Source organism: Coccinella septempunctata, chromosome 9, assembly GCF_907165205.1.
Source record: "Coccinella septempunctata chromosome 9, icCocSept1.1, whole genome shotgun sequence".
In the NCBI taxonomy this organism is placed as follows: Eukaryota; Metazoa; Arthropoda; class Insecta; order Coleoptera; family Coccinellidae; genus Coccinella; species Coccinella septempunctata.
The window spans coordinates 5971276-5987486 of NC_058197.1; the positions used below are offsets into that span (position 1 = coordinate 5971276).

Sequence of the window (16211 nt, forward strand, 5' to 3'; positions counted from 1 at the left end):
TAAATTTTTACAGGATTTTTCAGTTAGGAAATATGCCGCGTAAATGTAAATATTAATAAATAAATAAAGAAGGTGGATGGCGGATGGTCCAAAGAGTCAATGTCAAGTGCTATTGATGCTATTAAAAATGGAATAGCAATTAAAAGAGCGAGTATAGGGACTTTTCAGGGTCGCTTATTTCATTGGAACGAGGGACAAAAGAAATTAAGAAAATAGCTCGTGGGAGCTCACTGGGAGTGAGAAAAAATGTTTCCACTAATGAACAAGAAAGCGAGCTCGTGAACAATATGAAGCTTAGAATATATGGATCAATAAGAAGACAAATTTTGTACTTTATTTTGATATTTCAGAAAATTTTGTATATTTTATTGGATCTCAAATTAGCTTTTTTCGGTGGTGCATTGAAACCGCCATTTACATGTTCGTTTCAAATTTTTGTGATATTACACCTTATATGTTGATTTTTAGTTGTTCATTTACCTACTTGATAATTTATATTGTTTTATCCACAGATATTTGTTTTACATACTTCATTCTTGAAAATATGGGAGCTGATTGAGAGAACGGGGTCAAGATGATCCCTGGGATCATCTTAACCATACCACAGGGATCATCCTAAACACCAGGGTGAATAAGATGATCCTTTTGTAACGTTTTGGAAAATCGAGAATATTTCAAAAAACCTTTTGTGACCGACTATTTCGAGTAGGACAATAGAAAGATGGATACTTCTAAGAGGAGTAGACGTTTTCATTTTTGTGCTACCCGAAGAAACTGAGGAATTAAGTAAATTCTTGCTTAAGGGGATCGTCTTGGGTACCTTTCCCCTATAACTTGAAAACAAAAGAAGATAGAGGGATGTGGTTTTGGCCATTAACAATCTTTTGAAAATCGATGTCGGGAACGTGCTATTCATTTTCCCTAGCTCTCATGATTACAGAGCTGGCATTCAATCCCATCGAATTTTGCCCAACCTGTAGGCCTCTTTTCCGAATTGGGAAAAGTATAAAAAATAAGATTATAAATGAACTGCATCAAAAGGGAATGTTGTGGAAACGACAGATTTTGGAGAATTAATTAATGATTTCGATCATTTCAAATCTAAAAAGACATAATGTATGAGTGTTAAAAGAATTTTTTGGGAAACGTATAACTATCTATTCATTTATTTCGTTGATAATATTATAAATAAACGAAAATTAATCAAGAAATTTGCTTATCTACTTGCTTTGTCTATTCTTATCAAATAATAGTCTACCAATAGCATAGGGACCCCATTACCCTAATATGCCCAAGGCCCTTAATAAAGGTTATAGACGGCCCTATTGGCTTGGGCTCGACCAAACTGTCCCCATACACGGTGGAATATGTATGCATCGAATCGAGTCGATTCCACCGATTCGGTCTCGATAGCTCTAACGTGAATGGCCAGCTTATGAAAAATTTAGGAGAAAGACATACGGATAAACCGATATGAGTAAAACAATGAAATGTTTTTGATAATTATTTATATTACTTATATACGCAAAAATAAGGACAATATAAGAATAAATACAAAGTTTATAATACAAAAATAAATACAAAAATAGTTAAAATACTTTGTACAGTCTGTGGTCCCATAGATTAAATCAAGGTGTTCATTTCCTTCAACAGAACTCCATAAATAGATTAACTATGCCAGAGTGTAGCCATTGAGTATTGAACTCAATACTAAATGGTATAACTAACTGAATTTTGAATTGATTTTAATTCAAGTGATACTTCGGCTATGTCTTCAGTGGATATGAATTTTGTGATCTCATAAATTGAACACTGATTCAAAACATTGTCACTAACTTCAGTCAGGAAATCACATATTGAAATCTCTGCTTCAAGTATCGCTATAGCATTTTTATGATTTCTTACCAAATCATTTCCATAAATTGGAAACCTTTCCGTTTCAAAATCGGCGATTTCATTAGTTAAAGGATACTGACGATAAAGTTTCGCTAAACCCCTCTCATTTTCTGACAGCACCGTGAACAAGGATAAAGGATCGTTATCTCTCAATTTTTGATCCTTAAGAATGCGTAGCTCGTTTTTACATGACTTATGGAATTTAATTAATCGTGTTTCTGATTCAAGGAATCTCAATTGAATATCATTGAGTTTAAATTTTCCCCCACATTCCCGAACAGACAAAAACTTCAGGACTTCTATAACTTTATTAGGTTCGCCGCTATGCCAGCATATAAAATGCAGAAATGTCGCGTTGTCTATTTCAACAATATCTTCCACTTTTTCTATTAAAAAGGTCAAAAAAGGAACAGAATGTTTAAAAAAGGCTGCAGCATGTATTAGTGTACCGAAGCAGCAATCTTGTAAATCCCCGCCATGTTTTAAAAATAAATTTATCAATTTTCTTTTCTCTGATATTGATGAATCTACCGGTAAAAATTTCATCAAATGATGGAACGGTGTGTGTTCTTCTTGGTCTAATGCATTCACGTCACAATTTTGTAGGAGAAGCTCATATAATTCGAAATTGAATGTTTTTCTGAAAGTTTTTCTAAGAGTATGTAGAGGAGTTCCTCCTATAGAATCTCTTGAATTCACGTCTGCACCGTTTATTATCAACATCCTGACTTGATCCAGATTATTGTATTCAACAGCCAAATGAAGCGGTGTTTCTACTGCTTTACTTTTGATTTCCATGTCTGCTCCGCTCTCTAGAAGGATTTTCATCATATCAACACTTTTACTTCTTACCGACTGAAGCAAAGGTGTCCACCCGTTGAGAGATTTCTTATTTACATCTGCATTTCGCCCAATTATGTATTCCACCACATCTTTTAACTGTCTTTTAACAGCTATATGCAAAGAAGTACCATTGACATGAATCATATTGATGTCTTCCACATATTTCAAGAACTCGATGATCAAGGCAGAATCTGAAATGAAACAATATGACAATTTTACTTGATTTCAATTTATTTCACTAATTTTTATTCCAATACTATACAGAGTGAGTAATAAATAACGCATAAAATTCGTCTCTTCGTTATACGGGTGTGAAAAGAGTCTCGAATAGTCCGATTTTCATTTTTAATTACGAAACTTTTCATATACAAGGTGTTTTCAATGGTGAGGCTTTTTTGGCAGAAAGTAAAACCCATCAAAATAAGTCGTTTGATCAATCAGAAAGATTGTGAATGAGAGGATGACTAAGAATTTCCTTCTATTGGGATACCCAAAAAAGTGGTGGCACTTGAGAATTTTATGTTTGGGTGAATTAATGCAAAAAGATACTACAGGATTTTTAATGAATGTCATCGTACAATAAGTTCCCCAAAAATTGATTTTTCTATTTTTCATTTAACTTGTCCTATTGTGAATGTCTTAAGGTACCAATAAATACCTAATTATTATTATTATATCAATGTATTAAGATGAACAGCCACAAATACGCGTCAGTTGTCCTGTCAATTGTTTATTCATGTGAAATTTTTGTTCAAAGGTTAAGTTCCTCTTGACTTGAAACATCCTTTAATTCCTTTTCCTTTTACTTCCATTGATGCAAGATGATTTTTGTTGAAGAATTTAACATTCTCGTAATTATCCGTCAATTTCTTCGGGATATACCTATTCCCAACCACTGCATTTCATCTTCAGGTTGATATTATTGAAATCTACAACTGATGCAACGTATTCCATCTTTAGCCAAAGAAGATAACCAACATTAACTCTCCTCAAGGTAATGCATATTATGAGTCAATTTTCTTCCATACCAAAAACAAATATATTTAAAAACTGATCTCTTGTATTTTCCATGCAAATAACTAGATTTGGTATGCCTTCATACAGTTTGTATAAATTTCAATTATAATCGACACATATTTTCGACTGTGATGAAATATGTAATTACTGAGACTTTTTACGTAGAACGGACAACATAGAGCGGATTTAAAATCCAAAAATGTTTTGACAAGCGTCATAACCTCATATTTTCGTACTATACAGAGTGAAATGTGTTAAATGGCCAACCGAGTGCTAAAATAGAAGTGAATAGAGTATACGAGTTTTCATTCCAAGCCGTTACTTCTAATATGAATGGGTTAAGATTCTTTACGTAGCAATAGAAAAAAGTGTATGTAAAAGAGAATATTACAACTAACTCACCCTTGTTCTGTAAAATTTTCTGAATAATGGTTCTACCGCATCTTAGCTTCTTCAAAGGGCTAGCACCATGTTTTAGAAGTAGGCACATCATGGATTTATCCCTGGCACTGTGTCGTTTCTCATCGCCTACCAACAATTCTAGAGCAGTTTTTCTCTTGTAATACAATGTGTCAACATTGAAATCCAACTGCGGCAACTTATTCTCCAGAAAATCTTCCATAGTTTCAACGGACCAATAAAATCTCACATTTTTGACGAATTCAAGAGCGGCAACAATTGTTTGGAAGTTCTCCGTGTTTTCTGGCATTTTAAAAAAAAATATTTGAGTTGAGGATTGTTAAAGAATTGATCACTGAAGAAGAGACTTGAGCGAATGTACACAATTGAAACACGAAGTATACTTGCTACAGACTGGTGGCGCACGAGTTGCAAATAATTTAGTAATGGTTGCAATGTTGCAACTATGCAAATTGATTCTGTTTGTACTCACCAGCATTGAGATCTGCGTTTGCGCAAAGTAGTTTATGGTTAAGGGGGTAGGGGTTGACAGTGGAACTTGGATCCAACAATTCCATACCTCCGAATTACAGGTACTCTAACTATGTGATCTGTTGGTGGGTAATGGGTATCTATGAGTCACAGCCGTCTATAGAGCCGGATGTAGCCTGAGTACTAGTACTACCTCTGGTGAATCAGTGAGCTGGAGTCTTTACCTGATTTACCCTTTGATCACGACTTTGTTAAATTTTAAATATTGGGAAATTTCGAAGATGAGACCTAAGCAGTCTACACACGTTGCGATTTATGTTATTATGTTGTATGTTTGTTAGTTCTTTCTAGACACAGTCCAATTTATGAAACGACTGCAGTACAGACTTGTGTGCCGAAGCAAAGGTGTCGATTTCCGGACCCCCTCTACATACATTTTCAATTTTTTTCAAAAAAAGTTTTCAATGAGAATTCAATTTTTTCAAACCCAACATAAATTTTATTGATGATACATAAAATACATCAATTGAAATATAACAAATGAATTGAAATCAATCAAAAAGGAAACAACTCAACAAGAATAAAGCAGTTACAAAATATAAGTCAATATTTCTTTCAACAAAAGAAGAACTAAAATGAAAATAGAAAATTATCAAATATGTACCTAATAAAAATTAAATATAATATGAAATTCCGAAGAACTAATCAAGTAAACATTTTTACTTTATTTTCATGTTTGATAAGTAATTGCGTCCTTTAAGAATGATATAATTGATGAGATTGTCGGTTGAGTTTTTCAGCCAATGTTGCGTTAATTTAATGCATAAACTTCATCAGAGCCTTCCAACAATGCAAATCCATCACGTCAGAATGGGTGTTTTTTAACAACCTCACTCTTAGCTGTGTGATGCGGATTTGTATTTTTTTGTAGGTCCTGATGAAGTTCATGCATGAAATTAACGAAACGTTGATGAAAATAAGTATTCCGAAGTTGTCATCAACCAACAATCCCATCAATTTTTTATTTTCATGCCTGCAAGTTCTTTTATTGCAGCATCATAATCCGCACTTTCAAACGAAAATATTCCTAAGAACTGCAATTCTTATTGAAAAATTAAACGCTGAAAACACTTCAAAACTAGGTTTCTATACTCCATTCACTCTTATTTTAGCACTCGGTTGGCCATGGAAATTTGACACTTGAACTTGACACATTCCACTCTGTGGTTGCGTTCACAAACTTACTCCGAGAGTAGAGTATGAGTATGGCCATGCTCAGAGAGCACACTCTGAGGAACTAAAAGTATGTTTATGAACTCTTCGAGTAATCAGAGCTTACTCAGAGCTTGCTCAGAGTAAGTTTGTGAACGGAACCTGTATAATACGAAAATGTGGGGTTATGAAGCTTGTCAAAACATTTTTGGGTTTTAAATTAGCGCTATGTTGTCCGTTTCACGTGAAAGCCTCAGTAATTACGTATTTTATCACGAGGTCGAATCACTTCGGAATATATGAAGTCGAAAATATGTGACGAGCGTAATTAATATATAACTAACCTTTATATAAACTGATTGAAGGCACACCAAAACCAAATCTAGTTATTTGCATGGAAATTAAAGGAGATCAGTTTTCAAATATACCTATTTATTTTTGCTATGGAAGAAAACTGAATTATCATAATATGCAGTAGCTTGTATTAATTTTGGTTATTTTCTTTGGCTAAAGCTTGAATACCTACGTTAAATCAGTTGAAGATTAAAAAAAATCAACTCGATGATGAAATGGATATGATGCAGTTGTTGAGAATGGGTATCACTCGAAGAAATTATAGGATAATTACAAGAATGTTAAATTCTTCAACAATAATCATCTTGCATCAATGGAGGTCAAGAGAACTGAAGAAAGTTTCAAGGCAAGAGGAACTTCACCTTTAAATTGAAATTTCGAATGAATTAACAATTAACAGGACAACTTGCTTGTATTTACGACCGATACGAGTGAATTGGTTTTGAAATTAAGAATCTACGGACATTTCAGTTATACGATTATACAGAGCGTTTGCTGCCGACCTGAAGTTATTTTTGTACCAGTTCTTGGGTTTTCAGTGGGTTTTTGTAATTCTTTTTATTGCAGGTATTCATTACTGGGAACCCTGATATAAATCCAGGTGTATTTTAATGGGCTGAATCCAGAAGAGAACAAATGGAAAAATATTTGATATTACAGATCGAGTTCCTATTCCTAACTTTCTGTCGTATTTTTGCTATTCAAAAATGAAAAAAATTTAATCCTACTATCTACATTCTCAGCAAAGATTATAGATTTAAGGATAGAGTTAGATGGGAAACGAAGCTGGTGGTTCAGTTGTTTATTAGAATACTAAGACTGGTTAAAATATTTATTCGAGGGCCATTTGCCATTTCATGGAGATATTTGCACATGGCCGTTATGTTTATGTTTTGATTTTCGTATCGCCCGTTCTAGTCACCTTATTTCAATGTTATTTGTGTATTTTATTTAGTGAAATCTTCAAAATCAAAGACTTTGCTCAAAATGTCTTACGGAAAATATTGTATGGTGAAGAACTGTGGAAACTGCTGTTTGGGATTCTCCGAAAATAAGTTTATTAAATTTATCGAAGAAAATGTAAACTTAAGTATTGAAACTCGAACCATGTGACTCGCATGTTGATTGATTTATATTTTCAGTGCTCTGAAGTGGATAGAATTTTCTGGGCGTCAAGACATTGACTTGAGTAAAAGCTACACCATGTGCAGTAAACATTTTACTTCAAGTCAAGTTGAAGCTTTTCATGCACGTAAGTTGCTGAATGCAGGAAGCATCCCATGTATGAAAGGGCCACCACATGCGATGGAGGGCGAGCAGTTTGAAACTGATACATCGAATACTGATGGTAAGTCTTCCTAGATATCTGCAATGCATAACTGAATGCATTGCAATGCATTACTGAATGCATTACTCATTCATCATATATTGAATGCATATCTTTTTCGTATGCAGGAAACAACAACAAAGATGGCCGCGAATAAAACATCAATATATGATTTACCAGTGAAAAAATGTAAAAAATGTCACAATATTCCAAATACAGGACTGCAGTGCGTAAATTGCGGAACGGTAATGCATCCGGGATGCTTGAAATATTTCAGTGAAATAGAAAAAATTGACGAATTTCGAATAAAGTGTTGCGAACCGAAGAAACGTCAACCTAACCCCGAAACCGAAAGTGATAGTACAGAAGACTTAAATACATCATTTGAAACAGTAATTGATATAAATGAAGCGCTGAACTCAAGTGAAAAAGTGATATCTGATCTAACAAAGGAAAACGAAATCCTTTCCAAGGAAAATTCTCTCTTGAGAAAATTAATCGCCGAGATGGAAGACAAAAACAACTTACTGCTCTTCAAAATCAGTGTACTAGAAAGGGACACAACACAGAAGGTATGTTCAAATTCTTCACATGTAAAGATAACGAAACGGATCGCAAACAAACCGGAATTAAAATCTTTATCGGAAAACGCACAAAAAAAGTCACCTGATGCTACATTACCGCCTGAGGACGTGAAAGCCGGTTCAACGACCCCATGCAGATTAATCAACAAATCAGCTGTTAACCGAAACATCAACATATCGAATTCCGCCAACCTGGTGCATAGTATCAATGAAAAAGATGCGAATGTGGATCAGGGACGGCCAAGATGTGTCAGAGGAACAAGACAAACTACTGGAAGACAAAATTGTTTTTCTAGTAGTAAACAGAGGGTGTGGCTCCACATTGGCAAGGTTGAGGTGGGTACCACACCAGATATGATATTGGACCACCTTAAGGATCAGTTCCCGGAAAGAAAATTTGTTGTAGAGGCTCTTCCAGTGAAGCCTGAAGCTACTAGCGTATCTTTCAAAGTGGGCGGAGATCGTGATCTTATTGAGGATCTGTACAGTGGTGACAATTGGCCAAGTGGAATTACTGTTCGACGCTTTTCGTTTTTCCCGAGATCGAGAACGATGAAAAAGAGCAAATAGATGAAACTGGTTCATATTGTACTATTGCAAACATCAACGTGCAATCACTGAAAAATAAAGTTGACGATTTTATATTCTTCATAAATGACCGGAAAATAGACATAGCCTGTGTAACAGAGCATTGGTTTTCGCAGGATTTGCTGAGTAGGGTTAATTTCGGAAATTTAAATGTGGCCAGCTCCTTTTATCGCAATACATCAAGACATGGAGGTGCTGCAGTGTTTGTGAGTAAAGAGATACAATGCCGAGAGTTGCTTAACATAACAAAGTATTCCGTGGAGAAAGAAATTGAGATAGCGGCTATTAGACTACCAGTACTAAGAGTTGTTTTAGTGGCATTGTATAGGCCCCCATCAGGGGACTTTTCAACATTTCTGTCGGCTCTTGAGTTTGTTCTGGAGGAGTGTCTCAGGAGCCACGGCGATGATAGAGTTTTGTTAGTCGGTGATTTTAATATAGATTTCATCCGGACTTCAACAGAGAAAACTAAATTGATTGAAACGTTCAACATGTACGGTATGAGATATGTTTTCACAGAGCCATCGAGAGTGACAAAACATTCGAGCACTTGCATAGATAATATGATTACGAATATATCAGAGAGCGACTGTAAACAGGAAACTTGTGATCCTTTTTTGTCGGATCATAAGGCACAAATCCTGAGAATACCAACTGCAAAAATGAAGCCTGAAAATACAAAATATAGAGTCAGAAGGCAATTCACCAACAAAAATACCCATCGTTTCATAGAGGGAATCAGATCTATAAATTGGAGATTAATCTGGAATGAAAACGCTGGGGTGCAGTATAGTAATTTCCACGACACTCTTACTGGTCTTTTCAACTCATCCTTTCCTGAAAAAAAGGTTAAGGTTGGACAAAGAAAGAAGTACATCTACCATAGAAATTTGAAGAATTTAAAGAGAAGAGTAGAAGCGGCACAAACTATTGCAGAAGTGCGTAAAGATGAGCCCAGTTGTGCACTTTATAACACGCTGAAAACAACATTGAAAAAAGAAATACAAAAAACAGTGAAATCAAAGCACTCAAAAAGAATAATTAACGCAGAGAATAAATATAAAGCAATGTGGAATTTGATACGTGAAGAAACAGGAAAACAGCGAAAATGTCAGGTAGTCTCACACACAAAGGCAGCTGAAGAAGTAAATGACTATTTTATATCTGTTGGCGAGGACATACAGAGAGGGGTCCGACCATCTTTGGATAATTCCGGCATCTTGATGAAAAATCTCAGAAAAATGAATACCGTAAACTCTATGTATCTGAAACCGACAACAGAGGAAGAAATAATGAAGATAACAAAAAAGTTAAAAAACAAACAAACAAGAGATTTCTACGGCATTTCAGTAGCGCTTCTCAAGCAAATTGTTCCACACATGAAACAACCATTGTGTAAAATAATCAACGATTGCTTCGAACAAGAAACCTTTCCACAGGAACTCAAGGTCGCCGTGATAACACCCATACCGAAAGGAGGGCCAACGGAGGAACTTTCGAACTATCGGCCAATTTCTGTCCTGCCAGCATTCTCGAGGCTGTTCGAGCTGCTCCTGAAAGAACGATTGGTGTGTTTTCTTGAGAGCAATAACCTTGTCCATGAATCACAGCATGGTTTTCGAAGGAGTAGGTCAACTGTTTCGGCAATGTTGGATGTAATGGATACTATAATTGAAGCGTACAATAACAGTGAAGAAGTGGAGTTGGCGTCTATAGATTTGAGCAAGGCCTTTGACAGCGTTTGCCATAGAATCCTACTCAACAAACTAGAGTATTATGGAATAAGAGGAAAAGCTCTTAACATGTTCTCTTCCTACCTAACAAAGAGGTCTCAGGTGGTGAGGTGGAATGGCACAGTGTCTGGCCAGAAAGAGATCAAAGTGGGGGTACCGCAGGGGTCGATCCTGGGTCCGATACTTTTTATCGTCTTTACAAATGACCTACATGCCAACTTAGAAGCGGACCAACTCTGCAGCTATGCAGATGACACTGCTTTCTTGAACCGGTCGCGAAGCAGGGACATGATAAGAGAAAAAAGTTCAATATCGCTGGCGAGTGCTCAGCGTTGGTTCACCTCAAATGGTCTCTTGATGAACGAAAATAAAACCCAGCAGCTCTTGTTCACAACCAAAGAAAAAACGAGTGATACCTTGAAATATTTGGGTATGACTTTTCACTCATCATTGAGTTGGAGTCAGTACACAAGCGAATTGTGCAATAAACTCTCGACCTCGATATACCTTATCAAAAGAATGAGAATGATATCCAACAGTGACACAGCCAAACTAGTGTATTACTCAATATTTCATTCAAGAATGATATACGGTATTATACTATGGGGACATAGCAGCGATGCACAAAAGGTACTGATCAAACAGAAGAAGGCCATAAGGGCTATATTTGGGATGCATCCGACGGAGAGTTGCCGGGATGTTTTTAAAAGAGAGGGTATACTCACCTGTACTTCGGTTTTTATTCTCACCGCCGTGGTTTATGTACACCGAAATCTCAAGAAGTATCGAACAAACGCCGACTTCCACGAGTACAACACCAGAACAAAGCAATTACTTAGTGTTCCTTTTAATAGAATTGCAAAAGCGCAGCAGGGAGCAAACCATATCTCACTTAAATTATATAATAAATTGCCCGAGAATCTGAAGAGTATGAATGACCTAAAATTCCGCAAAGGTGTGAAAGAACTATTACTGAGAAAGACAGTTTACAAACTTGAAGAGTTCTAGATTTATTGTTTTTTGTTTGTAATGATGTGATGCATTTGTCCATTGTCCATATTGGCTTTGCCTTCTTGACTGTTTTATTTTTGACAAGCCGTGTAATTCTTGACGGCAACTATTTATCATGTACGAAATTTATCATATTTTAAGTTTTATGTTTTATTCAATTTCTTCGAAATGTACATGCATAAATAAATAAATAAATAAATAAATTCCGTTCATGGAGGGGACATATGAGATGGAAAGTGAGCAGATCAAAAGTGTGACGTCAAATACTGATGGTAAGTCATCCTAGATATCTGTGACAAAAATTATTGAATGATTACTCATTCATCTTATATATAAGATTATTTATTCATTATATTGAATTGATTGTTTTGTTATGAAATTAGATTACAAGTACTTCCCCTTTTTCAGATATTCTTTCTACCCGAAAGAAGTTCTTACACTCTGCAGAGTACTTCCAAGTCTTTTCCCAGAAGTGATAGAAAGATCCAAAAACTGAAAACAACAATGAACTCCTTGCGATGCAAAATATATGGTATGTCGAAAATTGGTTCATATAGATTTCTGATAAAAATTGTACAAATTCAACAAATTCTATTGATTAAAAAAAATTATTGCATGGAAATAACAACTTTGATATATAATAGTTCAATATGTACTTTTGTATCCTATATTCAAAGCTGTATTATTTGTATACAGGTGTTTTCAAAGGTGAGAATTTCGACAAAATTATTCTCAGCAGTTTTACTTCCTTTTAAAAAAATCCTTACCTTTGAATATACCCTGTAAAATCTTCAATTCTGTCATATTTTTTTATAACTTTTGAATAAAAATATAGCAAATCTAACGAAGTATTTCATTAATATTAATTGATTCAAAACAATGTTCACATAAAAAAACATCCTGATTACAAAACGAAGCCCTGGTTTTGTTTTGTTGCTCAGGATGTTTTTTTTTTCTAGTCTCGACTAAGTCGATATTCGACTCCAGTACAAGGAATAAAATTCGAATTTCGCGCCCTTCAATTGTAAGACAGAAAACTTTAATTTAATAGTTTGACAGTACGACTTCAGCGACATCTAATTTCTCAGTATGTGAAACACAGGCCAAATTGTAGTCGGTTTTTAGTACTAGAGATATAGGGGCGTTTCCCATCTTTCTAACTCTATAATCTTGATTCTCAGAAGATCATTCTGAATAAGCTGAAGGGAATAAGGGTAAACGCATTTCTTGGAAGGACTGTAAATACCAAAATGATTTACTGAGAGAACTTGAAGCTTTGTGTCAGGTTGTAAATTTAACCTCACTGGGTGGAATCTTTCTCAAGGTTGTTTGAATAATGACAAATACAATACACAACGAACCAAGAAAACATGTGTTTTTGCAACAAGTGAAATATACGTGTAGGATTTATTGGGCTATTACCTCCTTTGTCGGTTATTCCCTCCAACGTTTCGGCAAGATTTTGCGAGCCGTCTTCAGAATCATAAATTTTATTGGGTTATGAAGTAGTCATATTGCAAAAATTTTACAATAACTGACTCAGAAGTAAATCTCGACGTGACATACGATACGAGTAAACTTTCAACACTTCGAACCGATTCAACAATTCAAAAAAATTCGTTGCTTAAATCATTTCATTTTCTATATTTCAATATTTACTGCTATACAGGGAACTCTAACGATTTGTCAAAATCAGCTAAGCGTTCGTTGCCGTGGGGCACACAAAGCGTTTCCCTCCATTCATTCGCATGACGTTTTGGTCGATTATTGTATTTTATGCAAGTTTTTGGAAAAAAAGTTCATCCCGACGTTAGATTAGACTATAAACTTTCTCAGAAATGCCTCTTTACAGTGATAATAAAATGCTTTGTGTGCCCCACGGCAACCAACCGTCAGCTGATTTTGACAAATCGTTAGAGTACCCTATTATAAAATGCTATCATTTTTGAAATAACCTGAATTGACTGAAAAAACGGCTGATTTGACAATTTTGAATTCAGTTTCCTTAATCATTCAACTATTGATCATTAAAAAATTATTCAAACCCTAGCGGTTTCCGAACCCGAGACTCAGAGGCTTCCTACTATGTAGGCAAGACAAAGAAAAAAATTATTTATTCAGGAAATTATTTGCAAAGTGTGTTTACATGGAAAAAGCTAGCTTCACATTTTGTGGATAGGGTGTATAAGCATTTCCTGCATAAATGTTTACACTCTGAGTACATTTACGAGGATATATTGAAAAATTCTTAGCCTACTAATATTTTGTTATTCAACATATTCTCCTCTTAATTGGATACATTTATTACAGCGAACCCGTACCGTCTCTAGACCTCTCATATTTCTTCTTGCTCTGCAAACAAGACCTCCACAGCTCTTATTAACTCCTCGTTGGAAGAAAATTTAGGACCTTTTAAACTTTTTTCAGTTGAGAGTTGAGGAAAGAGACGGTAGTCAGATGGAGCCAAATCTGGTGAATAAGGGGTGGTGTTCTAGTAATTCAAACCCTAAATCACAAATTTTTTGCATGGCAACATAATATTTGTGTGCAGGGGCGTTGTCTTGCAGAAACAAAACACCTTTGGATAGCCTTGCGCGTCTTTTCTCTTGAATTTTTTTCCGCAGAGTGGTCAGTAATGTCGAATAGTAATCTCCGGTTATTGTTCTACTCTTATCCTACAAATCAATCATAATTACTTCATGGCAATCCCAAAAAACTGAAGCAAGAACTTTTCCATCTTAGGTCTTGGAGAACCAGAGTGTCGCTATTCCATCGATTGTTGCTTTGTTTCTGAAGCGTAGAAATGTACCCTATTCTCATACAAAGTAACAATTCGGTTTAAGAAGTATACATCGTTTTCAAATCGAGCACAGATCGAACGCGATGCTTCAACCCTTGCACGCTTTTGGTCAACATTCAAACATTTGGGGATCCATTTTGCAACAATTTTTCTCATGTCCGAATTGACGTGGACTATATGATAAACTCGTTCGTACGAAATATTCAGTGCTTCAGATATCCGTTTTAGCCCAATTCGACGGTCTGATAAAATCATGTTATGAACTGCATCGATATTTTCGGGGACTGACAGAAACTAGTCTTCCCGATCGGTCATCGTCTTCAATGGAAAATTTACCCCTTTTGAAGCTTGCAGTCCAATTTTTCACAGTCGCAATCGAATGACATTGATCATCAAGGGTATTAAGCATATCTTCGTAAATCTGCTTACCTCTTAACCCTTTTGAATACAGGTACTAGATGATGGCTCGATACTCCAATTTTGCGATTTCCACAATTTCGGTGGACATAATATCTCACATTTCTGACGAATTCAATAGATGACACATTTGTATTGCCGTTCTCCATGACTTCTGATTTTCTTTAGAAGTAATATGGAAGTAATTAGATAACGAATTTATAACTGAAAAAGACACTTGAGCGAATGTAAACAACTGAAACACGCAGTATACTTACTACAGACAGACACAGTATAGACACCAACCAGTAGTTGCACTCTTGATCAAATGAACTGAATTATTTTATTATTTACTCCTCCGAGAACACGCGCATCATATCGGCGCGCATGAGAAAATGCGCGGGAATTTTAAAGTGAATTATTTTACGGGAAGAATTATTAGCCTTGAGGCGAATGTAAAAATAATATTACTTGATAATTATTACTTCTCAAGTATTATTTTAAAATTTTTTATTTTTCTTTATTTGAAATGAATATCGTCAGGGGAAACTGATGCATTTTTTCTGCATATGTCCTAAAGTGAATGCGATTGTTGTGTCAGAATCAGTGTTTTTTCAGATAATTTTATGTTAGGGAAAATTCTCGGTTAGAAAGGTTTTTTTTCCTTCATTTTCAGAGGATTCATTTTTCTGGATTTCTCATTTCCATGGTAATCAACCACCTTCTGTCACAAAAGCTGCTGTGATCTGTATTCAATATAGAGCCTTGTTGGCAAAAACATGAACTACCATATTGGTACATATTTTCGGGCACAAAAAATCTATGGTCTCAAAGCAGCGATCGTTCTCCTTCTCTCTGCTCTCCATAATATGTACCAATAAGGTAGTTCATGTTTTTGCCAATAGGCGCGCCGGCGATTACCGGATGACGAAATTTTGATTTAAACTACATAGTTGAAGTTAGCTGAGTGAAGTGTCTTCCTGACGACAGATGCAAAGATTATAGATAGAAAGATAGGAAACGCCCTCATATCCCTAGTACTAAAAACCGACTACATTTTGGCCAGTGAAAACACATTTGACAATGAGATGGCGCTGAAAACGTATTATATCAATACAGAAAAACTGTTTAATAACAGTTATCTGTTTAATAATTGAGGGGCGCGAAATTCGAATTCTATTCCTTGTATTAAATTTCAATATTGACCTTGTTTAGACCAGAAAACAAACATCCTGAGCGACAAAACATACGGATGGTTTTGTTTTGTTACTAGGATGTTAGTTTTCATCTGAACATTGTTTGGAATCGATTGGTATCAATGAAATACGCTGTTGGATGTGATAAATTTCCGTCACTTACATATTATTTACAAAATTTTCAGAACCACAATTGAAAAAAACCTCACAGAGGTATACAAGACCTTTATTCAAGCCCGTCAGTATAATTTCTTCATGCTTTCTTATGATTTCTTCATGGTATGGTCTCTTTATGACACAATATACAAATTGATTGAAGAATGAACAAAACACTCAGGGCCTGTTCCGATATTGCTGGTTTTA

The 16211-nt window shown here is 35.4% G+C and overlaps 1 protein-coding gene across 1 annotated transcript; it reads right to left on the reverse strand.

Annotated features, from left to right (window-relative positions):
- Positions 1 to 1614: 1614 nt before the first annotated feature.
- On the reverse strand, positions 1615 to 14958 carry LOC123320849 (putative ankyrin repeat protein RF_0381). The gene is made up of 4 exons (XM_044908305.1): positions 14934 to 14958; positions 4649 to 4858; positions 4159 to 4458; positions 1615 to 2930 (listed from the first exon to the last, which is right to left on the reverse strand). The coding sequence occupies exons 2-4, from the start codon at positions 4731 to 4733 to the stop codon at positions 1711 to 1713; spliced, it is 1605 nt and encodes a 534-aa protein (XP_044764240.1). The 5' UTR covers positions 4734 to 4858; positions 14934 to 14958; the 3' UTR covers positions 1615 to 1710.
- Positions 14959 to 16211: the final 1253 nt, after the last annotated feature.

Excerpts from the sequence above, each read along its gene's own strand:
- LOC123320849 (XM_044908305.1), bottom strand. The coding sequence starts at position 4,733 with ATGGAATTGTTGGATCCAAGTTCCACTGTCAACCCCTACCCCCTTAAC. Across the intron at positions 4,459-4,648 it reads AAACGCAGATCTCAATGCTG|AAAACACGGAGAACTTCCAA; the intron begins GTGAGTACAAAC and ends TTAAAATGCCAG. Across the intron at positions 2,931-4,158 it reads GAAAATTTTACAGAACAAGG|ATTCTGCCTTGATCATCGAG; the intron begins GTGAGTTAGTTG and ends GTTTCATTTCAG.